At 42.0% G+C, this 24,266-nt stretch overlaps 3 protein-coding genes across 25 annotated transcripts in view; 2 read left to right on the plus strand and 1 right to left on the minus strand.

The window, feature by feature from the left end:
* CLTC (clathrin heavy chain) overlaps positions 1-10,273 on the plus strand; it is a 53,080-nt gene extending 42,807 nt beyond the window's left edge. The window contains exons 27-33 of one of the 2 annotated variants that reach the window (XM_043531329.1): positions 420-551; positions 744-854; positions 1,125-1,295; positions 1,555-1,776; positions 3,382-3,402; positions 6,883-6,958; positions 8,828-10,273. In XM_043531329.1, the coding sequence (XP_043387264.1) occupies positions 420-551; positions 744-854; positions 1,125-1,295; positions 1,555-1,776; positions 3,382-3,402; positions 6,883-6,958; positions 8,828-8,952 (858 nt within the window). In that variant the 3' untranslated portion in view covers positions 8,953-10,273. The remainder of the gene's footprint in view (positions 1-419; positions 552-743; positions 855-1,124; positions 1,296-1,554; positions 1,777-3,381; positions 3,403-6,882; positions 6,959-8,827) is intronic. The other variant, XM_007072662.4, reaches the window with a different exon arrangement.
* Positions 259-20,435, minus strand: PTRH2 (peptidyl-tRNA hydrolase 2). 7 transcript variants are annotated; one of them, XR_006286364.1, is made up of 3 exons: positions 20,172-20,308; positions 19,467-19,595; positions 259-1,914 (listed from the first exon to the last, which is right to left on the minus strand). XR_006286364.1 is itself a non-coding variant. In XM_037880252.2 (3 exons), exon 3 carries the CDS (start codon positions 18,050-18,052, stop codon positions 17,534-17,536), a length of 519 nt encoding a protein of 172 aa, XP_037736180.1. In that variant the 5' UTR covers positions 18,053-18,073; positions 19,467-19,595; positions 20,300-20,435; the 3' UTR covers positions 17,394-17,533. The 7 variants fall into 7 exon arrangements, 6 of the variants coding, with proteins under 6 accessions (XP_037736180.1, XP_043387284.1, XP_037736181.1 ...); XM_037880252.2 differs by lacking the exon at positions 259-1,914 and adding an exon at positions 17,394-18,073 and having other exon boundaries at positions 20,300-20,435; XM_043531349.1 differs by lacking the exon at positions 259-1,914 and adding an exon at positions 17,394-18,073 and having other exon boundaries at positions 19,456-19,595; positions 20,300-20,435.
* Positions 20,432-24,266, plus strand: part of VMP1 (vacuole membrane protein 1) — a 90,144-nt gene continuing 86,309 nt past the window's right edge. For 2 of the 16 annotated variants that reach the window (XM_037880248.1, XM_037880251.1), the window contains exons 1-2: positions 20,578-20,676; positions 24,029-24,137. The gene's annotated coding sequence lies outside the window, so the exon portion shown is untranslated. Of the gene's footprint in view, positions 20,677-21,050; positions 24,138-24,266 lie in introns of those variants that run through there. The other 14 variants (XM_037880241.2, XM_037880246.2, XM_037880242.2 and 11 more) reach the window with 12 other exon arrangements.

Here is a 24,266-nt window from a genome sequence, read left to right on the forward strand (position 1 = left end):
TTAAAGGCAACACTGTTCTGCATGTTTGATTTGTATTCTAGCTAATGGCCTCCTGATTAGAAGCTATCCTAGCTTAAACTGGTACTAGTTTCAGCATAATGTTTTTCTCCTCTACATCACTATCTTAAGCTTATGGCAGGGATCCTGGATATATGGTAAAATACCAAGTAGACTTACAATGCCACAAATGATTGGATTATCCTTTGAAGGTTTATATTTAATCAGATACCACAAAATAAACTGAGCAAATCTGAAATCTTTAAAGCAAAATTTCTTTATGCTGGCAGACATGCTTCAGGTAACTTAAGGGTCTTATTTTCATTAGAGGTAATGAACCAGAAAAATCCATGCAGAAATACATAAACACCATGAAACAAGTATGTAAAGATCTATTAAATGATCCTCTGTGCTGTCTCTAGGTGGCCAATGTGGAGCTGTATTATAAAGCAATCCAGTTTTATTTGGAATTTAAACCCCTGTTGCTCAATGATCTGTTGATGGTGCTGTCTCCCCGGCTGGATCATACTCGTGCTGTAAACTTCTTCAGTAAGGTAACTGGTTTTTATTTTCCTATAATTATGAAAGACTTTACAAGTGGAGATGAAGCATTTGGCTACATCTAAAGGTTTACAACTCCAGTTGAGTAAATGACAGTGAATGTATCTGCGATGGACATCTATAAGCTTATGGTGTGCTATATTGTTATATTCAGGATTCTCATGTCAAAACTTCTTCTCTTAAAGGCTAAACAGCTTCCACTTGTTAAACCCTACTTGCGCTCAGTTCAAAACCACAACAACAAATCCGTGAATGAGTCTCTGAATAATCTCTTCATTATAGAAGAAGACTATCAGGTAGGCTTTAAAAAAAAAAAAAAAATTGCCCTTGTTTAAAACACCTTTCTTTTGTGCATGCTAATTGGTAGAGATAGCTAATTGGTATAAATGTGCATCCATTAACTGCAGTAACAAACTGCAGGATTACTTAAGATCTGAAAATAGACTCAAAAGTTTGAGCAAAGGAACTCTGCAAACAGCTCAAGTGGTATCTAAAACGTAAATTGGTTGACCCTTTCTGGAACACGAGCACTGAGGTTTGAATGACTCCATTCTATTCCAATTCAGGCTCTTAGGACATCTATAGATGCCTATGACAACTTTGACAACATCTCCCTTGCTCAGCGTTTGGAGAAGCACGAGCTGATTGAGTTCAGAAGAATTGCTGCATATCTCTTTAAAGGCAACAATCGCTGGAAACAGAGTGTAGAACTTTGCAAGAAAGACAGACTATACAAGGTAACAGACTGGAATATAGAACATTAAAGCTATGCAGACCTATGTTCACATGGCTTTAATACTAGTATCAGTGATCCTACCCCCTTTGATAATATTGCTATAATGTACTTGAAAAGCTGTTTTTGTGCATCTTGGAAGCCTAAATCCCCAAGATAGCTTTTTTGGAATGGCTCATTACTGCTTTGACCAGTTCCTGCTCCAGCATATTAGATGTGGCTCTTTTAATGAGAGGTTTTGTTCTTCTTGTTCTTTTTTGTAGGATGCAATGCAATATGCTTCAGAATCCAAAGATACAGAGTTAGCAGAAGAATTGCTGCAGTGGTTCTTGCAGGAAGAAAAGAGAGAATGTTTTGGAGCTTGTCTCTTCACCTGTTATGACCTTCTAAGGCCAGATGTTGTCTTGGAAACTGCATGGAGGCACAACATCATGGACTTTGCCATGCCCTATTTTATTCAGGTCATGAAGGAGTACTTGACCAAGGTAAAAGCTATTTCTGTTGGTTGAGACTTTCACCTGCCACTAATCTTGATATTGGCTTTGTCAAATGTCTGCCTTGACTTATGTTCTCTTATTTTCAGTTCATCGGAGGAGAAAGGCTTCGCTTTTAAGTGATACCTGCTAGGAAAAATGAAACACCCACAGATTAGTTCCCTAGCTACTAGTTAGAAGAACCTGCATCTGTAATAGTTCTCTGCTGAACCCATAGATAATGTGATTCTAGTGCCAAAATTTTCTCCTTGTCAAAGAACTGTTCTCTCCCTCCCCCTCCCCCTCCCCCGCCAGACTATAGGGAAGTCTGGAAACTACCCATGCATTATGGGTTAGCATTCCCAGATAACCTTTTGTTTAGTGAACAGGAATATTGGAACAGATGCTTTATAAATACTCTTAAATCTACATGTCTGCCATGCTCTTAAGTGGAAAAACTTAGTGTTTTGCATAGCTCAGCAATTACTTGAATAGTCAAAGGATACAGTGAATTGAAATATGACTAATTGTAATCCTCTCAATCTAGACTCATTTTGGGGTGGAATCTCTGAAATGTACGTGTTATGAAGCAGACTACTTGAACATATGTTCAAGGACATAAGACACACAACTCTCTAGTTTTAACTAGCCTCTTTTCACTCTTGCTTGCTCTTTTTGTTTGAAGAAACTCCTTTATTTTTAGGATGCTTTCCTTCCAGCAAGACTGTCCAGATAAATCTGACCGACTATAGAGGAATTTTTCCTCTGGCGCTTTAAACTTTCCGTTGTGGGTATGCTTTATGTATGTGTAAACCTCCAGGAAAAAGCCACAAGCTATTTAACTGTAGCACCTGTTAGTTTTTAATAGTGTTTTCAATTCCAGTGTCACAAGACTTTTTTTTTTTTCTTGGACAACTTCAGCTACACTGACTTTGAGCATTTTTTGTCAATCGCTTTCGATACGACTTATTCTTTGGATTCTCTAACTTTTATGATAAAGCTTCTACAGCTAGGGGCTACTAGGTAACCTTATTTTGAGTGATAAAACAAGTAATGCACATTTGGTTGCACAGAAGGAGGATTTGCCTGTTGATGTTCAAAGGGTGTGTGTGGTGTGGGTTTTTTTTTTTGCTTTTTTATGGCAGTTTTAGAGCCACTTGTTGCAGAGTCAAACTAGTGCAGAAAAATTTTTGGTTGAAAGCAACTGGTGTTAGTGCTTCAGAAAACTTTTTCAAGTGTGTATCCTGTTGGTGATCATGGGATACTTTGACATCAGTCCCAACTAATATAACGTTACCTTTGAGTGTGCACTCTAGTCTTGAATTAGAACTTTAGTGCATATATATTAAACCTCGAGTATAAGTGCTGCAAAAGGATTTACCTTATTGTATTCGTAGTTTGACTTATTAGTCAATAAAATCTAATGACCAATACAAACTACAGCTGGCTTTCTGAAGCAGATACTTCTGGTGTTTCCTTTGTTTTTACTCTTTTTTTTCTTGTATCTTATCAATTGTTTCTTCCCTGATTCTTATGTTGCTAATTCTACCATTATATGCTACACACGGAATTTGATTTTTTTTTTTTTCTAAGCTGCACTTCTGAATTCCTTTGCAGGTTGATGCAATAAAGGAAAAGGTGAAAGTTGATTCTTTCCATCTTTAAGTCTGGAGGACTAAGTCTAAAGAAACTGCATGAGTTTTCTTTCCTACCTTTACTACACTGCTGCTACTGCTTTTTTCCCAACAATATCTCACTAAAGCCTCTGCAAATTGTTTAAAACTACAATAGTTAGAACTGTAGGACAAAAGTAGATACACTTGCTACTAATCGGCTAATAGACTCTTCAGGAAGGGCAGAAGGCTGATCAGTTGGATCACAGTCCAAGTACTAATGTAAAGATACTAATGTTGACCAATACTGTTCAGAAGAAATTGACTGTACAAACAGCAGGAATTGACAATAACCACTTTCTCTGCAAGAAGCAGTAATTAAAGCAATTCCAGCTCCAGCCAGAAACTCTAGTTTAACAAGGAAGTTGTTCTTTGTACATTCTTTAGCAGCAATTTTTGTAAATTTATAAGGACTGTGATCCAGTCTGATTTATTGATTCTTACTAATGTGTGTGCTGACAGTAGGCAGAATAGATACTAGCTGCTTCAGAAGAGACTTTTCCTCATGTTTCTTCAGGTTTCCAGTTCTTATGGTGCTAGTCTGTTTCGATGCAGTAACTTAAAACTTAAGCTATTGTATCAAGTCTTGTGTTTTACCCTCCCCCTCTTCATGACATCCCTCATAGCTGAGCAAAAGAGAAGACTGCCTTCAGGGCTCTTCAGCTTCTTAAACAAAACAACAAAAAACCAACCTCTTGCTACCTTTCCAAAAAACGCTTGTAACATGTGGTAATGCTAAAACTTGAACTCTTTTGATGCCTGTCTGGCACTTGCCTATTGTTGCTCAATTATGCCCAGACTGCAGGCAGATTCCAAAGCTTCTGTCCATCTGTTTTCTGTACCCTATACCCACTCCCAATTTTCCTTGGAACATGAGCCATGCTGGCATAATTTGTAACATTTGTCTGTTAAATGTGGTTGGGCAAAGGGCAGGCAAGCTTATGTAAAGGGCTTGAAGACTAAATCAGTGCAAACTACCATCTGCTGTTTATACATCCATCTTGGTCACCACTGGAACTCAAGGCTAACCTGAGTAAAACGCATCACGTAAGGTCCTTCAGCAGCTAGTAAGTGAGGCAGTAAGAAAGCGTGTGTGTGGAAAAAAGGTAATTGAACTGCAGTGTCTGCATTATTAAACTGAGCATGTACAACAGTCATTGCAATTACATCCCACTATTCCTGAAGCTACGAAGCATTGCTGTGGGCTGCGTGTGGTTTTTGGGGGGAGCCTGTATGGCAATCATCTTCAGATCTCACTACTTGCTTCAGTACTCTTGCCTCTTTTTCATGCACACATAACACCAAAATAACATTGAACGCATGTTACTACTTTTCCTCTGCAGCTTATTGCAGTCTTTGTGGAAAAGCCTTTTTAATGCAGTTTACTTTACTAAAGCAGTGTAAGAGGGCACTGAACCCAGTGATGCTTAATCAAGTGGTGTATAAGGATCACTGTCTTCAGACTTTTAACAAGCTTGTTTTCATATGTGTGGTGTTTTTTAAAGAGGCCTCTAAACCAGGTCAGATAAAGGAAAGGCAAACATTAGAGACTTCAAACAGAATATTCTGGGCTAGGGGTTAGCCAAATATATGGAAACCTGAAACTTTCTGCTTAGCTGTTGCTGCTACTCCAATATTCCACTATCCTATGCAGAGCCTATCTGGATCTATGCTTCAGCATTTCAATACTCCCAGCTAGTCTAGTTAATCCCATTTTATTTTTGAAACAGACTTTAATGTTGAATGCAATTTTTTTAATAAGATTTTTAATGGCATTCTTTCTCTTGTGACTCTAACTTGACAATTGACTTTCTTCAGTGCAGTGTCTAACTTCTCAGAAACAAGATTCTGCTACTCATCCCTGATTGAGCAAAAGATACGACAACTCTCAAATGCCAATACTTGTATTTCGTGCATGAACTGTGGCCTGGTAACTGGGGTCACAAGTGAATATATGGATTCATAAAACCATTAGACTCCATAATGTAGTTCATTTTCTGACTGAAGGACGGCTTGCTTCAGAATGTTTACAACCAGTGCTAGTTCTTGTGTCTTCAGTTTGGCAATCTTTTTTTTTTTTTTTAAATGCTCTTATGGACATCTGGCATAGTTCAAACAAAGATACATCAAAGTTCTGGGGTACCAACTAGGGAAGTGACCTCAGAGCTCTGTTTAGTATCTGTGGATTGTGTTTCCTTTTGAGTTGTCAATACTTAAGGAGGAAACTACTGGCACAATGACACTACCTTAGTGCAACTCCAAATAGAGAACATCTTCGGTATCATAAGATGTAGAACACTTGAGTCTGTCTCTGTGGTAGCTATGACTATAACTGTATAGCAGCTAGATGAATCCTCATAAGTGGTGTGGAATGGTCAAATAAGCAACTTCCCAAAACAAAGCTATAGTTTCTATTCAGGGGTGGGGGGAAGAGAAGGAAGACTAGCCAACTAATAGCAAAAATACACTAAGATCTAACATGCACCTAACCAGTTTTCAATAGCCCTAATGTGATTAGGGTGAAAACACTGATAGGTGTCGTGTCCCGTCTCCCCCCCCCCCCCCCCCCCCCCCAAATGTATCTTTGATCCACATAGCTGACTTACTCTGGCCTCCTGTGCAAATACAGTGGGAGCTGGGCATTTATGCACCTATGCTCTGATACTGCTCTCTGTGCAGTGTGGCTCTGAAGAACTTGCCCCATAGTTTGACTTTGCTTTTTAAGTCTATGCATTCCCTATACAAAGTTAGAAATTGCATGAGTGAACAGACTGACTTTTCCCTAGGGCTGTTAGTTTCACTAACTTCTTGATGCTCAAGTGAAATGTCAGATGCTGTTGACTGATACTGTTAAGTATTCATAACTATTCTGTGCCCTTGTAAGAATTTTCTCTTAAATAGAAGTTCTAGACTGGAGACATTTGTCTAGTTCAAGGGTTTCTTATTTATTGTGAATGAGAACAGATAATCTTCCAGTTGCTGCACACTTGTTGAAGTGTGGTGCCAAGTGTATGTGTACCAACTTCGTACAATCTTATGTTGTCTTCACACTAGATTGACAAACTTTCTCTCTCTATTCTAAAGCTGCTGGAGTGCTAAAATGACTCCAGTGAACTTTCCTTACAGTATTTTAAATATGGTCAGGGATTTTAAAAACAACACAGTTGGTTGCCCCTGGCTGGGACCTTGCATACCAAATTTCAGCCTGGTGTGAGCTTTTTACAGCTGTCCTGTAAATCTTTCCAGGGGGCTTTCTCATGGAAAAATGCTGAGACAAAATTGACTGCAGCAATATCAATGTTGCTACTTGAATTTGTAAGCAGTGGTCTTCTCTTGAGGGTGGTTAATGTACACGAAGGCTTTTCCACGTCTCTGCCAGAAAAATAAGTAACATGTTTCTATAGAGAGGGGTGGTAGTTTAATTATTGCGCCTTCGTATTTCCAGGTGGATAAACTGGATGCCTCAGAGTCGCTGAGAAAGGAAGAGGAGCAAGCTACAGAAACACAACCTATTGTTTATGGTAACCTTTCTTTTGATTCACTTATCACTAATCAGTGCATTAATGTCCAGATACACAATTATGCACTAAATATTGGTATTGATATTGCTTCCAGAGTTCAATGCATAACACTGTCAAGCCACCTCTCCCTACCCATATCCAAAGCAATAGCCCTGAAAGTGGGAAGTTTCTGCTAATTAAGCAGGGTGGTGTTGGTTTGAGACTAGTCTGACAAGCAGTATCTAAATTCTACATTAACTCTGCCAAGTCTGCTTTGAAAGTAATCCATACAGTTTGTGGTGCTTCACTGCCCTTGTAGGAGACTGGCTGACGATTGCACAGCCCTCTTAAATCGCACATACCGCAACATGTTCAAGGAACTCTTACCAAAGGTAAATATTAACCATACTTCAGAGGGCTAGAAATCTGGAGAAATACATGCTGCTTCAGCTTCATTCCTCACCTCTCTTCCCCCTTTAGTCCCGCACCCCACTCTTCCACACTTCAGCTAATCCCCTCCTAACTGAATCCACCCAAACTAACCATTGCTGTCATAACTTTGTTCACTTTGTATTATAGCATAGCATCCTCCCACATAAGTATTTTTAATTATAAGCCCTTTGGGCAAGGGAATGTTTGCTCCTCTGTACAATGCCTTGCACAACAGGGTCCTATTTTTGCTTGGTCCTTGGGCACACCATACAATTAAACTTTTGTGAAGCAAAATAGAACACAAGTATCAAGAAAAACACGTTCTCTGTGGGAAGGTTGGCAATTCAGACTGATCTGTGGCAATACCTATAGACACACATACCATTCATACCTAAACTTGCAATAAAATGCAGAAAGCCATGGAGGTAGGTGAAGGGCAAATGTGCAAAATCACTGGCACAGTGCATAAATTATGTAACTCTTTGTGATGGAACATGACTGTTCCAAGTAAATTTCTCAAGTGTGTGAAAATGAGAAAGGGATAAACAGAATAGCTTTAATATACTTCCCTCATAGTAGAAAATCATGTTGCATAAACTTAAATGTTTGCCAATTTATTCCAATTGGCATAATTTTTTTAAATTGGAACATAAATGACTTTGAGCAAATCTGGGCAGGAACAGTTCTGTGACCAGAATACTGAGCTACTATGAGTATCTAGAAAATACCTCAAAGTCCCTATACAGTATTGCCTTCCTCACTATTTAGTTGGTTTTGCAGTAAAATTACACTAGGGTGTGGCAGCTGGTCCAATAAATACGAGAAAGCAGTGACAAAGTGGGAGTAAACAGAAGGTTGTTACAGCACTTGGGTATTGGATGTAAATTTGAGGGTGGGGCCTGATTGTGGTGAGCCACTATATTAAACTGTCCATGACCTAAAATGCATAATCAAGACTAATCCAAACTGATCAGGGATTAGAGGGACTGGGCTAGGACATTGTATAGGTTAAGGTGGATAAACATCTCACTGCATCATAGGGAAGTAAACTTATTTGCCATTCTATCTTCTACAATATATGCTACAAGTAGCTTCTAGAAACTAAAGCAAAGCATCTAAATCCATGTACTTCCTTAGATCTCTCAAGGAAAGATCCTTTAAACATGGCTGCTTCTAGAAAAGATGCTGATAGCTCCTTTCAATAAGCTAGGCAGAACAGAAAACTCAAAGGCAGTGGAAGGTAGATTACTAAGGACTCAGTAAAATGTTTGAGGTGGTCACAAATAGCCTGATCTCCATAGGTAATCTCATTCCCTAAATGTATTTTATCAGCATTATTGTAAAAACTAATTATTGTACATCTTTTCTACAGTTCCTGGGAAAGAAAGTAGAAATAGGCAAACTGCAGTAGCTAGAACAGACTGAAATAGTTAATCATTTTACTCTTCCCATTTTCAGGTCAGCCACAGCTAATGTTGACAGCAGGACCCAGTGTTGCAGTTCCCCCACAAGCACCTTTTGGCTATGGCTACACCGCACCTCCATATGGGCAACCTCAGCCTGGTTTCGGGTACACCATGTAAGGTGCAGTGCAAGTCAATCCGGAGCTAGCAAATTTTCTTACTGAAACTCCACCGTCCCTCCCAGCTTCAACTCAAACAGGGAAAAGCAAGCATTTTGCCTTGTGTTCTTGTAACCTTTATTTCATGAAGGACTATGGTTTTCTAGCGCAAACTGTTTGGATCACACCTATGTTCAATCTTTTTTCACATTCCATGTCATTTAGATTTTACTTTGAAAGGGGAATAGCTTAAATGTTTTTGTTCAAGTGGGCTCTTTTTTGCAGGACTGCTTCTTAACATTAAAACAGGCTGTTGTGGAGATTCCAATTTGCACTCTGTAGTGTTAAGAAACTCTAATATTGAATCTTGCGTTCAGTGTATGTGAGCAGCTGACAATATGTACTGTCTATCTAAATGCATTTAAGTCTCATTGTATATTCAAAGAAAATGCTAAAGCAAAGATATTTCTATTTGAACTTGCAAGACGGCCGATGACAGACAACACTAATCAGCATATCCTACTCTGGATTGCATAGCTCTTAAAATGATTTAAAAATGCGTATGGACAACCTTGCCTGATTTTTAAAAATGAGTAAAATTTCCCTTAACCTATGCAGGTTTTGCTTATAGAAAATGCTAGTGTTTTGCTCATTCCATATGTAACAGATGACCTTATGTTTTTGTGCTGTATCCTGTGCTTTTTTGTGGGATCATTCCATTTGGGAACAGAGCACCATGATTCCAATCTGTGTATTTACTAACCCTGCCCTGAGGTTTGTGTATGTTGGATATTGTGGTGTTTTAGATCACTGTTTTGAGTGTACAGAAGAGAGAATTCAAACAATATTGCTGTTCAGTTTTGTCTGTGCAATTTGAAATTACTCAAATTCAAAAATAAATTACTGGACTGTGGACATCCTGTATAGTGGTAGTTTGACTTATGTATCTTTCTCTTCAAAACTAACCTAACCATTGAGACCAACTATTCCTGTCGATTCACTTGGTGTCGGGGGCCCAAGTTCAGACAGCATTCCTAGGTTAAGGGAGGGGCCATCATCTTAGCAAAACAAATTGAGAATGGAGACTATTGGAAAGTGTCTTGCACTGATGGATTATGCAGTAAATATGTATTAATGCTTTTCCTATAGCGAGGACTATACCAGACAGTTGAAAATAGCACTTTTCAAAAGTTGGCTATATGTGGTCAGCTACAGCATCTTAACTGGGAGATACTTTAAGGTTGTAGTCTGTTTCAGTTAAATTGACAAAGATCATGTTTTAGGTATGTTAAGTTGCCTTAATATATTTAGCTTCAAATAAAATTGACTTAAATGTTTGACAATGCTGAATACTGTCATATTTGAGTATGCAATTTTAATGCATCTGTTGCTAGAGGCACTGATACCCATACCAAATCAATTCATGAAAACTTAGCATTTCTGTTTCAGCCATAGCACAATCTTAATATCATAGTGGCTGGTTATGAATTTTGTTAAAACCAACTTCTGCTGAAATGAACTTTAAATCTAAGTGTGCTCCACTCCCTGGGTTTTTCCTGATCACTTTCAGTTTGATGAATCAGGTCTGTCACCTTGCCAGGAAGTTATGCTCTACAGGGGGCTGCCTCTTGAGTCAAGATGAAAACTTAGGCTGCTGCATTTTGCACCAGTTTATCTATTAAGGAGCGGTTCAGTGGTGGCACATGTCAGCAGTACTCCAAAATCTGCATCTACTACTTTGGTTTCTAAATTGCATTTAAGGTGTTGTGATGTATAAGCCCTGCATGCATTGGGTCTTGCTGCTTGAGACAACTTCTTTCCAACGCCATACTACCACAGTTCCGTCTGCTTATCATGGATGAGCACCCTCTGTTTGGAGTAGAGGAGCTGGCAGTGCAGCATTCTCTGAAAGCGACCCTCTGCTCTGGAATTGGCTTGTCTTGTCCCAAATGGCTCAAATCTTGACCTGTGGAGTGCTGAGACATTTACACGGGCTGATGTGGAGGCAGGGGCACCAAGAGGCTTGTTTGGGTCCCCTTTTTATCTAAAATGTACAGATGAGCTAATTTGCCAAAGCTGGAAGCTTGCCCAACTAATGTACATCTGTGCTCAAATACATAACCCTAAATGATCAGACTTCATTACTGGAGCCATAAAGCTAGACTGCTTCAAATTGTCATGACAAATCAGACCATGTCCCAAGGGTTTGGGTAGCCCTTAACTCTCTAGGTGATCATGAAAAAGAGTCATGAAAGAGTAAACTTATTTCCATTTTTGGTGTAGATAGGCTTATCCTAAAACCTAGTGAAGTAAACACAAATCTGACTGGGAGGGGAACTAACACTCTTCCTGTTTCAGGCCTTGTGGTGAGGGCATGATATTAAAGCTTGGTTCTACTACTTTAATCTGATTGAAACTCTACCTTACTATGTAAATCTAAGGCTAGATAAACTTACTCTTGAGCTACCAACAGGGGATACTTTTTTATTTTTAAAACAATTTCTCATGTGCTTCAGCCTGGGGGTTTCCAGGAAGAGGAAAACCACCACCCAGAACACAGTTTATAAACTTAGTTGTAATCTTTAAGTGGAAGGAAAAACTGTTAGGGAATTAGTTTAAGATTACTAATGCATGTTAAAACTAGCCACTTGTAACTGGGGAACATAAGTATGGTACTTCATAACCATGGCCCACATTCCAGCATTGGGAACTACAGGCTCTTCCCTAAACTGTCCCACTGTTATACATGTATTTACAGATTCTTTGTTCCATTGGCTTGTATCTCTTGTAGATGTCCTATGGGAGTAGGGTTACCAGATAGCAACTGTGGGAGGGAGGGGAGAACAGGACAGGGGGTGGGGGTGGTAATAGGCACCTAAGAAAAAGTCCCAAAGAAGGACTGTCCCTTTAAAAACAGGTCACAGAATATCAGGGTTGGAAGAGACCTCAGGAGGTAATCTAGTCCAATCCCCAATTTTTGTCCCAGATCCCTAAATAGCCCCCTCAAGGACGGAACTCAGAACCCTGAGTTTAGCAGGCCAATGCTCAAACCACTGAGCTATCTCTGAGCCCCCCCCCCCGCCCCCCCCCCAATCTGGTGGCATCTAGTCACCCCATATGGGAGTCCACTCCACCAGGTACCTTATTACTGTTGTGGTAATACCACTAAGCCAGGTGCTTGTACATTCTGCTGTGAACAAGGTTACATCTGAACACCACAACTAACACCTCCCTTCCACTGGTCTCTAATGCACTGCTGCAGAACCATACAGTAAGTCTATCCAGCTTAACCTTGTCAAATGGATATGCAACTATGGAAATCATGATTAAACTAGCTGATCTAGTTCCTATTCACTAGCAATAGGTATGTAGAGCTTTCAGAGGAAAGCTTCAGTTTCTAAACTGCTGTTAACATCAACTCACTCAAATGTAGCTAAAAATAACCACCACAATCTTTTGTGCCAAGCCAGGTTCAGGGATAAAGCACAGGTGCCTGTAAACCATGAACTGAAAAGACAATTATGCCATGGGTGAGGGAGTGGAGAGACCACCCTCTAACAAGAATGGATGTGCCTGTACAAGAGAAACTTACCTTAGTACCTTCCATGTAAGGTACAGCTCAATCTCCAACTCAACAGTTTTTTAAAAAATATGTTTAACTTTATTGGTAAGCAAACTAAAACCTGCACATCACAAGATTAAACTCAACTTACTTGCAGTTTTCATGTTTTTCTGGTTTCCGGCCTCTAACAGCTACTGAAACTCTACTGAAATTAGACAATTGGAAGAATTCAGATTGTCTCATAGCTCTCTCAAAACTGTGCAAGTTCTTTACCAGCTGTAGGGTCAGTTACGCTTGAGGGGCTGGGTGTCTTTCTGCTTTGATGTTTGAAATAAGCATTTATTGGCTCTGAAGTACTGATAATCAAAGAATATGTAAGAAGAAAAGGAGGACTTGTGGCACCTTAGAGACTAACCAATTTATTTGAGCATGAGCTTTCGTGAGCTACAGCTCACTTCATCAGATGCATACTGTGGAAATTGCAGAAGACATTATATACACAGACACCATGAAACAATACCTCCTCCCACCCCACTCTCCTGCTGGTAATAGCTTATCTAATAATATCTTAATAAGCTATTACCAGCAGGAGAGTGGGGTGGGAGGAGGTATTGTTTCATGGTGTCTGTGTATATAATAATGTCTTCTGCAATTTCCACAGTATGCATCCGATGAAGTGAGCTGTAGCTCACGAAAGCTCATGCTCAAATGAGTTGGTTAGTCTCTAAGGTGCCACAAGTCCTCCTTTTCTTTTTGCGAATACAGACTAACACGGCTGTTACTCTGAAACCTGTCAAAAAGAATATGTAACCATTCCTGCCTCTGGGAGTAGGCACATCTACATAGCTTTAACTGTCACTTCTGAACCAGACTTGAGCTTTACCTGAACAAGGCAGTCTACTAGTGTCTTTTTAAACTTTGTATCCACACCAGGTGCTCTTCAGCCATAACTTAGTTGCAGATTTAGAGTTGAAATGACAGACGAGCAGCTGATATTGGTCAAAATATACACACACGCCTTCCTGTTAAGTGCATCTTCCAACAGCTTGTTTTGGGGGCTTCTTTAAAGTGTCCCCTTTCTACATTTTTAGCAGGGATGATTGGTTATAAAACTAGCAATCATAACAGCAGGCTAGACAGACTATATTCAATAAGGGGATCCAGGCCCCCTTTAGAGCTGAAATTTATTCACAAGCTGACTCAAACAGGTAGTTAGGTATTTTTCTTCCTCTCTTTAGCTATGAGTGAATACTGCTTCAACCAAATTAACTCAGGGTAAAAGGATGCTGTAACTTCTTCGCTCCTACAATGCTTTAATAAAACTATTAGCTCTATGAACTACTAAGCAACTCATTAGGCACTGCTGCTCTGTGAAAGAGCACATGCAAACTTATGTTCTGGCCCTTTGGGTTCAACATAAAGGAACATTCCAGCAAGTTATGCTAATCTAACTAGGGAAGGCTTCTGTGACCACACCAGGGAGTCTCCCTGTGGCACAAAGCAGTGGCTTCCAAGTAATACCTAGTTCTTATAGTACTTTTTAGATCTCAAAGCACTTTACACAGGTCAGTATTGCTTTCCCCATTTTACAAATAGGAAACAACTTCAGCAGAAGTGACTTTGCCCAAGCTCACCTACCTGAGCTGGGACTAGAACCTAGGTCTCCTGAGGTCTAGTGGTCTATTCAGTATGCCATACTGCTCTGACTGGTTAACTCTTCCCAGCTATTCTAGCTACTTATGACCCCTGTTGTAATAGTTGAGCACCTCAAATAATTCTCACCATCCCTATAAGTTAAGTAAGTAGCTCTGAGGCTTAGATCAGTGTCTTAACCACAGGTTTATCTACCTTTGCAATATAGCCTTGTGTTCAATGCCTCCTTAAGTTTTGTGCTTACCGAATAGTAGCCTTATCTTCTGAATATCAGGACCCTAACGTCCACCTGTAAGTCACTTACTGTTTTCCTTAAACCTACACAAATTACCTTTTGTGGTGGCTAGATTGAATTTAAGCCATGCGTTTCCCCATCCAGAGCAACCTTCTAAGAGCCCCTTTGTGACATACTGCAGGGGATATGATGATGGGTACTCAGAAGACAGCACCTATTCTCACCTCTGCCCCTAATTTAGAAAGATGAAGTGATTGGCCTAAACTCACCCACTGTCTCATTTCCCCCTCATACTCTTTTGTTTAGATTACTTTTAGAAAGCACTGCTGTGCTTCCCCCAAGAGGCTTTTAAACAATGAGCAATTACCTTAGCTCTCCCCCAAGACCTCACTTTCAAGAATTAATTTAACCACTAAAGGGCAGTTTTCCCAGTGACTACAGCCTTGTCATCAAAACTATGATCAATTACAACACAGGCTGCTGCTCAAGTACTAGCAGCATGGACACCTCACCAAAAATTCAATCTACACCAGAGAAAAGGTTCAGCAGAACACCTTTTGCTCCATTTTGCATCTGTGTTCTACCCTATGCTACAACTTGACCAGCTAAAATTGAGCTAAAGGTGTTACCCTTAACCTACACCAGGAAAAAGTCAAACGGATTGATTTTAGTTAGCTAAATCCAGCCTACACATGACCACTTTTCCTAGTAAAAACAAACCCAAAGGAATGAAACCAGTCAAAAAATAATCCTTAAAGAGGAAAATGGGGTGCAAGATACATCCACCCGCCACCCAATTATTTTCATGTTAATTACTGGTTAGCACTGATACATGATACAAGGAATGGTGGAGAGAGGCTTATCCTAGTTGGCATTGTTCCAATTTCTTTTAAATCACAGTACTGTTACACAAGCCAACCAGCAGGGGGTAGTGCAATAACATAGCTACATCAAGGGCCACCTGTTGCTTTTCACTACTTTTTCTTAAAGGCAAGGATAGAACACTGCAGTTGGAGTTGAGCTTCAGTCTCCTTTGATTACATGATGTTGCATCAGTTGATTTATTGCATAAATGTTTCATGTAGACTTGCTAATGTGGTAACAGTTATGGTTTCAGAGCTCTGCTGTTATTTTATCTCCCCAAGTGCATGCCTCAAACTATTAAGGGAGCTATTTTTTTTCCCTACTTGCAGACTTTCCAGATATTTTTTCCAAAACATTTAATTTGCAGTTAGCCCTAGTGACACAGGGCAAGCTAAAACACAACACAGATACTGGATTGAAAAAAAAAAAAATGACATCCTACCTGTACTAACATGCTAGTCTACAAGGAAATTAGAAAAGGAGTACTTGTGGCACCTTAGAGACTAACCAATTTATTTGAGCATAAGCTTTCGTGAGCTACAGCTCACTTCATCGGATGCATACTGTGGAAAGTGTAGAAGATCTTTTTATATACACACAAAGCATGAAAAAATACCTCCTCCCACCCCACTCTCCTGCTGGTAATAGCTTATCTAAAGTGATCACTCTCCTTACAACGTGTATGATAATCAAGTTGGGCCATTTCCAGCACAAATCCAGGTTTTCTCACCCCCCCCCCCCCACACACACAAACCCACTCTCCTGCTGGTAATAGCTTATCTAAAGTGACCACTCTCCTTATAATGTGTATGATAATCAAGGTGGGCCATTTCCAGCACAAATCCAGGGTTTAACAAGAACGTCTGGGGGGGGGGGGGGGGGGGGGGTAGGAAAAAACAAGGGGAAATAGGTTACCTTGCATAATGACTTAGCCACTCCCAGTCTCTCTTCAAGCCTAAGTTAATTGTATCCAATTTGCAAATGAATTCCAATTCAACAGTTTCTCACTGGAGTCTGGATTTGAAGTTTTTTGTTGTTGTTGTAATATAGCAACTTTCATGTCTGTAATCGCGTGACCAGAGAGATTGAAGTGTTCTCCAACTAGTTTATGAATGTTATAATTCTTGACATCTGATTTATGTCCATTTATTCTTTTACATAGAGACTGTCCAGTTTGACCAATGGACATGGCAAAGGGGCATTGCTGGCACATGATGGCATATATCACATTGGTGGATGTGCAGGTGAACGAGCCCACCTTGATTATCATACACATTGTAAGGAGAGTCGTCACTTTAGATAAGCTATTACCAGCAGGAGAGTGGGGTGGGAGGAGGTATTTTTTCATGCTTTGTGTGTATATAAAAAGATCTTCTACACTTTCCACAGTATGCATCCGATGAAGTGAGCTGTAGCTCACGAAAGCTTATGCTCAAATAAATTGGTTAGTCTCTAAGGTGCCACAAGTACTCCTTTTCTTTTTGCGAATACAGACTAACACGGCTGTTACTCTGAAAGGAAATTAGAACCTCTCCTTTTTTCAGCTGCCTTGTATGTGGAACTGGGAAGAGAACCTGACTGTTTAAGTACCATAGTAGCATAGGAAACAAACTCTGCTGAGTTGGTCTCAGAACCTTTGTTCATTCTGTTTTACTGAGCTTAAAGTCAAGCTCCTGATGCGTTACCACCACCCAACATTGCTTGGCCCACTTCCAAAGAAAAGTGGGATTAGGCTTGCTCTTTCAGCTTGGGTAGTGACATCTTATCCACCTACCATTTCCCCTGCAAATTCTGTTGGATACTGGATTCTTCCCTTCCTGTCTTAAAGTTGGTGAAGCTATTTAACAGTTGCTGTATTTCAAACTAGAGATGGTTGAAATGGTTGCTGTACATAGGTGGTATTTTAGGTTGCAAAAGTAAGCTAACAGTGTTACATACATTACAGTTCCAGAGTTTACTGCACATCTGCAGTCTCCTCAAAGGCACCATTTTAAGTCTCAGGCCTTTAGCTGCCATCTGTCTGGTTCAGGACTTGTGTTCCTCTCCCTCCAAAGGAGAATTTTAGGGTTGCTCTTCCTTTGCAATTCATTGTGCTTATCCCAGCAGCTAAATATTTTTTTAAAAAGTGACCACACTAGGCAAGGAAAGGTCTAATGAAGATAGACATGCTTTTTATTTATACTAAAGCAGAACCATGGAAATGAAAACATAGCTTGGATTTTATCCCCATTACTACTTTGGTGCTGAAGTATACAATTGCTCCAATAAAACTCAGGCTTGTTCTCCATCTTAGAAGAGTTTGAGATGGCCAGAAACTTTATCCACTATATCAGCTGGTCCTGGTCCAATACCTAGTACAGTCCGGGAGCCTGGTGCTATCTGAGTACGACCTGCATCTTGGATTATACTCACAGTCAGTCCCAGCTGTTGAGCATCAACAAGGAGTTGAACTAGCGACTCTTCATTAGGGGCTTTGAGAACCACTTTTGGCTGTCCACAATACTCCCACTGTTTAAGCAGCTCAGGATTTCTTCGTTGAACTTGCTTGTAGGCAGAAACTGCAGCATGAGAACACTGTGCTGCTACTTTACCCTTTCCCATCTTTAAGTCATTACGGACTATCAGCACCATCTTGTATTCTCCAGACTCTCCCATGATACTGGCTTCATTCCCCAGCTCATTTACAAACACAGGCATTTTGGGTTTGGATGGTCTAAAGAATCGCCCACGAATGCCCCAGCCCAGGCACACTCCACATGCGACTCCTGCAATTATGCTGAGGACACCCGGTTTAGAGAGAGAATCCATAGTAGCGGATTGGAAGATTGACTAAAACGAGAGATGTTAAGATTATCTTAATAAAACATATCCTTTAACATTATATTATGCCTTTCATTGGAGCACCACCATACAGCATGGGACAGTGTAGTTATCAGAACGCAGGACACCTGAATCCCAGTCCCCATTGCTTCCTATTAGAGAGTACTCATCTAGGTGAGAAAGTGTAACTCACGTTAACATTTTATAATATCTTAAGGGGTTTTTTTGGCTTTCTGGAATCATGATCAATTCTTTATCATTGAGAAACAAAGGGACATTCATAAAATGGAGAAACTGTTTTATTTTCATGTACTATGAGACAGGGAGAACAAAAGTTCCCAATCTGCCTTCTCTAGTGCATCAGATTATTCTTACACATCAACAAAAGTATTGAGTTCTGATTGCAAAATCTTCATTGCTGATGAGGCACAAGCCAGAAGGAACTCAGATCAACTTCTGGATTCCATCTGGCATTTATAGAGCTTGGAGTTAAAAAAAAAAGTTTACTTGCATATATTCAGTAAATATTTACAGAACAGATTGGAGCTGGCGCTAGTGAGATAAACATGAAACCATCTTATGCCTCTTTTCTGATCTCTGGAGATGCCCAGCACCCACAACCATAATTTAAATTAACAAGAGCTGCTATGCTCAGCACCTCTGAAAGTTAGGTCATTGTGGGCCGGCTCTTGGGAGCGTAGGGAAGCCTCAGAGTAGTATTTTTCTACTGCATGCATCCGATGAAGTGAGCTGTAGCTCACGAAAGCTTATGCTCAAATAAATTTGTTAGTCTCAAAGGTGCCACAAGTACTCCTCTTCTTTTTTCACAGTAGTATGATGCTACATGGTTCATATACAGCAAATTCTAGTGTCTCAGTTCAGTGGACGACAGACATGAACTATGTTTTGCTTTTTTCTCAGAATTTGCTTTGTGGCAACAATGATGGGTGGAACAGTACTCCCCAGGAAATGCATTGTTAGAAAGAAATTCTGCAGCCAGAATCTTGCTCTACTTGAGCAAATGTGAAAAAAACACCCAAATCAATGGTATCTGAGGCTTCGTGGCCAGAAAGCAATATTTGCTTTAGTAGCCAGTGGGGAAAAGCTGCTATAAAGATCTGGTAAGTAGGAACAACAAGTGCTAACTGTAGTACAGAAAATTTTATAATGAGGTCATGTTTCTTGCTCCATGGAGCATTCAATATAAGCGGAATCGCTCTCAGCACTTTATGATCCAGTGTTACACTTTGAGATTTTTTGTTCCCCTTCAATATAAGGAAAGTTTCTCTCTATCCAAGTTCCAGTGTGTTATGTGCTTTACATGTACAGTTTCCCCACAGTCCACACCATGCTATATAACCAGATCTAGTGATTAGAGGAAGAACAGCTACCTAGTCCCTACCTGTCCTGGGGCACCGCACTGCACCCCAGAAGCGGCCAGCAGGTCCGGCTCCAAGGCAGGAGGCCACAGGGGTCCACGCACTGCCCGAGCACCAGCTCCGTGGCAAATGTGAGCTGGGGTGGTCAGTACCTGTGGGCGAGAGCAGAGCATGCTGCAAAGCCTCCTGGACCTGTCTGGAGCCCCCTCTTGCACCCAAAATCTCTCATCCTCCCAGAGCCTGCATTCCCACCAGAGCCCTCACCCCCACCCCAACTCCCTGCCCCAGCCAGGAACCCCCTTCCTGCACCTTGATACCCTCATTTCTGGCCCCACCCCAGAACCTACAGCCCCATTTGGGGCTCTCACCCCCTCCCGCACTCCAAGCCCCTGCCCCAGCCCCAGCCCCAGCCCAGTGAAAATGAGTGAGGGTGGGGAAGAGTGAGGCAGGGGCAATGCAGTAAGCGGGGGTCGGGGCCTCAGCAAAGGGGCGTGACTAGGGTTTTCGGTTTTGTTTGTACCAATAGAAGTTGGCAACCCTACTCCCATCTCTCGGCGTCTCCCAGGCCCCTGCGTACCAGGGTCCCCAGCCCACTCAGGCCCAATGTCCCGTAGCCCCCCCACGTACCAGGGTCCCCAGCCTACACGGCCCCCCGGGCACAGCCTGTCAGTGTCTCATGCCCCCCGGCTGGGGAGATCCCAGGGCCGCCCCCCAGAAACGGGCCTTACCTGGAGGGGAGGCGGCTCTGCTCCACTTCCCGCCCAGGCCCAGCGCCCCGGGGCGAGGGAACAGGAAGCCGAGTCACCTCACCTGAGACTCGCCTCCCGTTCGTACCAACGAGGCCGCTGCTACCTACCCACCACGCGCGAGCCTCAGCCGCTTCCGGCCACTTTCCCTCAGCAATCGTCGCCCGCCTATGACGTCACGCCCTCACGTATTAATCGCAAATTATTTAGTCCGGGACGTGGCACATCTTAGAAACGTCATCGACTGCCAACGGGAAAGAAAATGAAAAACAAAAGGAAAAAAAAATCGAACACGAATTTTCTGGCCTGAGCGGAAGTGACGTGACGGCAACTTCCGGGAGGCGCGCAGGAAGTAATGGAATCAGCGGTCACTTCCGGTAGGTGGAGTGGGCGAGATTTGCCCGCCCCCCCCACCCCCCAGTTCTGGGTTGGCTCGCGCCCAGCGGCAGCAGGAGCCGGAGACGCCGGGTGGAGAAGCCGCAGCTGGGTGAGTGCGGCTCCCGGGTCGATCCGGGTCCCCGGCCCGCTGCGCTGTGAGGCCCCTGGAGCAGAGACCCCCCCCCCCGTGTATCCTGCCTCAGCCCCCCTTCAGCTGCGGGCCTCCCTGGCGCGGCGTCCCCCGGTTCTGAGCCTGCAGCGGGGACCCCTCAAGCCCTACCCCGTCCCTGAGGCAGGAGGATCCGCCCCCTCTCCTCAGGGCCAGCCCTTCTTCCTACGGGGGTCACCCTGGGGCAGGGAGCCTTCCTCGGCTCCTCTCCTTCCTCCCCCATCACTGAGCATCTCCGGGAGGGAGCCTCATGGGCGGGAAGCGGGGGGGCAGGGAACCCTGCCAGGCGAGCCCATGTGCTGTTTTCCCAGCAGAATCCCATGTGATCCTGTGACACTTTATCTGCAAGCCAAGTCCTGTCAGCCCGGCAGGCGGCTACGGTGAGGACTGGAAACTGGCTCATAGCCCGTGAACAGAGAGTGATGCTCAACGGCAGTCTGTGGAGCCAGGGCAGGTGTCCGGGTGTGTGTGTGTGTGCTGTATTAGGTCTATCCTTCACTAACGTCTTCATTGATAACTTGGCAGGAGCGAAGTGTCCACTAATGAAATTTGTAGCTAATACTACGTTGAGAGGATAGAAAAGTGTTAAAGAGGATCTGGATACATAGGCAAGAAATAACAGCAAAATAGGCTTCCTCTTGGAGTTGAGGGGAAGGAAAGTAACTGTCAGCGTGCACGTTCAATGGGAGGCAGAAACCTGAAGAGAGACTAAGGGGGAGAGTGACCTGCAAACTAGACATCCATTTGGAGTGACATATGGCAGTCAAAACAGGACATCATAGTACTAGGCTGCACGGGCATAATATCATAGTGCAGTCAGCTGGGAGGCTCCATATGGCTCTTGCATGATGGTTGCTGTGTTAATGGCTGGTTACGTTACCAGAGAGAGTGGAAGATTTCAGGGAGCTCTAAGAAGAGGAACAAAAATGATTGAGGCTGTAGGGATTGACTCATAAGGAAAAAATTAAGAGCTAATTGTTCATAGCTTGACTAAGAGATGACTAAGGTTAGGGATGTAGCCCATGAATATTTAAAGCTTGCCACATTGGGAATATGACTAGAAGCAATGGGAGAAAAAAATAGGCTGAATTATGGTGAAAAGTCCGTGCTAGTGAGCTGTGTTGCTACAGAACAGTCCCCCAACAGACACACGAGTCCCATTGCTTGTGACATTTCAAATCAGATTGGACAGAACTCTGGAAATTGTAGAAAAAGGAATCCTTGTACTGGCCCCAGGGGGAATGACTGATGACACAATAAGTAATTTCTCTTTCTCACTGTTAAAATTCTCTATTCCCTAATTACCCCATCACTGGGGATTTGCGTTCCTCACCCTCCAGCAGCAGGATTACCCATAACTCCATCTTCAGCAGTAAATGCCACCCTATCTATTATACCCAGGTAATAGTCTATTCCCTTTGGCTAGTGATCAGTGTTGGGCTTGTATTGTGGACCCAGAATCTTAGCTCTTATTCTCTCTCACCAGAGCCAGTGTCATTTCGTGATTATGGCAGGTACTGGGCATTAGGACTCCTGCATTATCTTCCAGCTCTGCCGCTGACAGTTTGTGTGACTTTAGACAAGTTGCCTGATCTTGACAAAAAGTTATCTGTATGATTACTTTGGCAGCGACTACTGTTTGCACATGAAACGGAGTAATTCTGAGCACAAACTGCCAGTTATCTGATTTGTACTATCCTTGATTTACAGACAGGGGAAACTGAGCTTCAGTAAGAGGTGTCACAGTGGGAGAACTGGAAATACCACTGACATATATATTGTACATGCAGTTCTTTTTCAGAATCTAGTTCTCTTCCGTGCCTCAGTAGGCTAATCTATAATCTAGGAAAATAACACTTGCCTATCAATTGGGTTTGCTGGTTTAATTAACTTTAGTAATGTGCTCTGAGCACCTTGGAGGGAAGATAGTGCAGACGAACAAAATAATGTTGCTTAAATTGTATTAAGCCCATCTAGGCATTTGCTCTTTGCCTTTACTTTCTCCTTTGGGCTTTTGATCATCTAAAATTATTACAGTCTTGATGGTGTGATTCCACACTCTGCAAGACTGTGAAATGTTAATAAGTCCTGTTAGGGGTTGCAAACCTTCGTCCTGTCACAATGCTCACAAAGTAAATGTCAGATCTTTTTGATGCATGAATTTGCCCCACTGGAAAAATGCACATTAATGGCAACCCTGTCCGTCTCAACATCATATTGCTTTTGCGGTTTGGGAATATTTTTTTTTATTCCATGATAATCATTGTAACTGTTGGTTATGTGATTACTTCAGCTAACTTTTATAGGATACAAAGTTTGGAAAAACATGTTGTGCAATAGGAAATGTCATCTTCTCTCAGCACCATCTCTTAATTTGGACTGAGCTTTGTGTCCTCCGTTTAGCAGTTGAAATTGGCAGTTCTGTGCATTGTCTGTGAGCAGGGTTAGGAGCAGGAGAGTCAGTCTCTAGTTCTTAAATGGGGAATGGCTGTGGGAAAGGAGAGCAGATGGAAAGAAAGTGCTGACCTCTTAACTTCTGACATGTCCATGTTTAAATCCTGTACTGAGAAACTTTTTTTCTACTTCCTGTATTTTAGTCCATCTTAATCACAGTTTTTAATCAGATCTCCCAAACACTTTATACTGCTGAAAAAGAGTAACATCTAATTATTGAATATTTATGTCTCAGTTTACATGGCTTAATGTGTATAGGAAAAATAGCACATTGTGGAAAGTGCTTGTACAATATATATACTGGTGTGTTTTAGAGACTTACATCTGTTTACTAGGTGCAGCAAGATATTTATTTTGCTTTCTGGGTTAACCCATTGTCTACTTCAATTCTGACCAAACCTGCCATTTGGCTTTGTTTCAGACCTGTGGTAATAGCAGTGCTGGACTGGAAGAAGCCAACCTTGGTGTTACTGCCCCTGTTGACCTGGAAAATGGTTGCCATTTCTCTTCTGTCATTCAGGGAACTGAGATTTTGAATTGGCTTCTCAGTTCTTGTCCCCAGGTTGTCAGCCTCCCAGTGAGTGTGGTATGAGTGACCATACCTTTTGGTATATGGATGTGACAGGAGACAACTTGTTACCTGGGAGGTAAAATTCTATTTTTTTCTGCAACCTGAGGATAAATACTTCTGCTCAGCCAGATCCCAGTGTTAGCTGGCTAGACTTTGGGTGTTTCAGGGACGTGAAAGGCATGCCCTTCAAGTTGGCTGACTCGTTCTTCAGTAGCAGCAGTTCTAGTATAACTATAATTTTTTTTCCTAATTAAATTAATTTCTTAGCATTCCCTGCTGAAGAACCCTCTTCAAAGGAACCTGTTCCGCTTCTAGGAGGTCCAGAATTCACCTGTGTGACACAACTGGTGTTGCTGGGGTGCTGCCATCCAGTCAAGTATGTCCTAGTTGCAGAGTCTCATGTTTTGAAAGATGTAGTTTGGGGTGTGGGAATCATGCAGAGCAGGTGAATGGGGAGACAAAGTCCCCAGTGGCAGCTGTAGAGTATTGCAGTGAGTGTTTCCCA

Source organism: Chelonia mydas, chromosome 17 (genome assembly GCF_015237465.2).
Source record: "Chelonia mydas isolate rCheMyd1 chromosome 17, rCheMyd1.pri.v2, whole genome shotgun sequence".
NCBI classification, from domain to species: Eukaryota; Metazoa; Chordata; order Testudines; family Cheloniidae; genus Chelonia; species Chelonia mydas.

Bases quoted from the DNA above. Each gene is read 5' to 3' on its own strand.
- PTRH2 (XM_037880252.2), bottom strand. From the start codon at position 18,052: ATGGATTCTCTCTCTAAACCGGGTGTCCTCAGCATAATTGCAGGAGTC.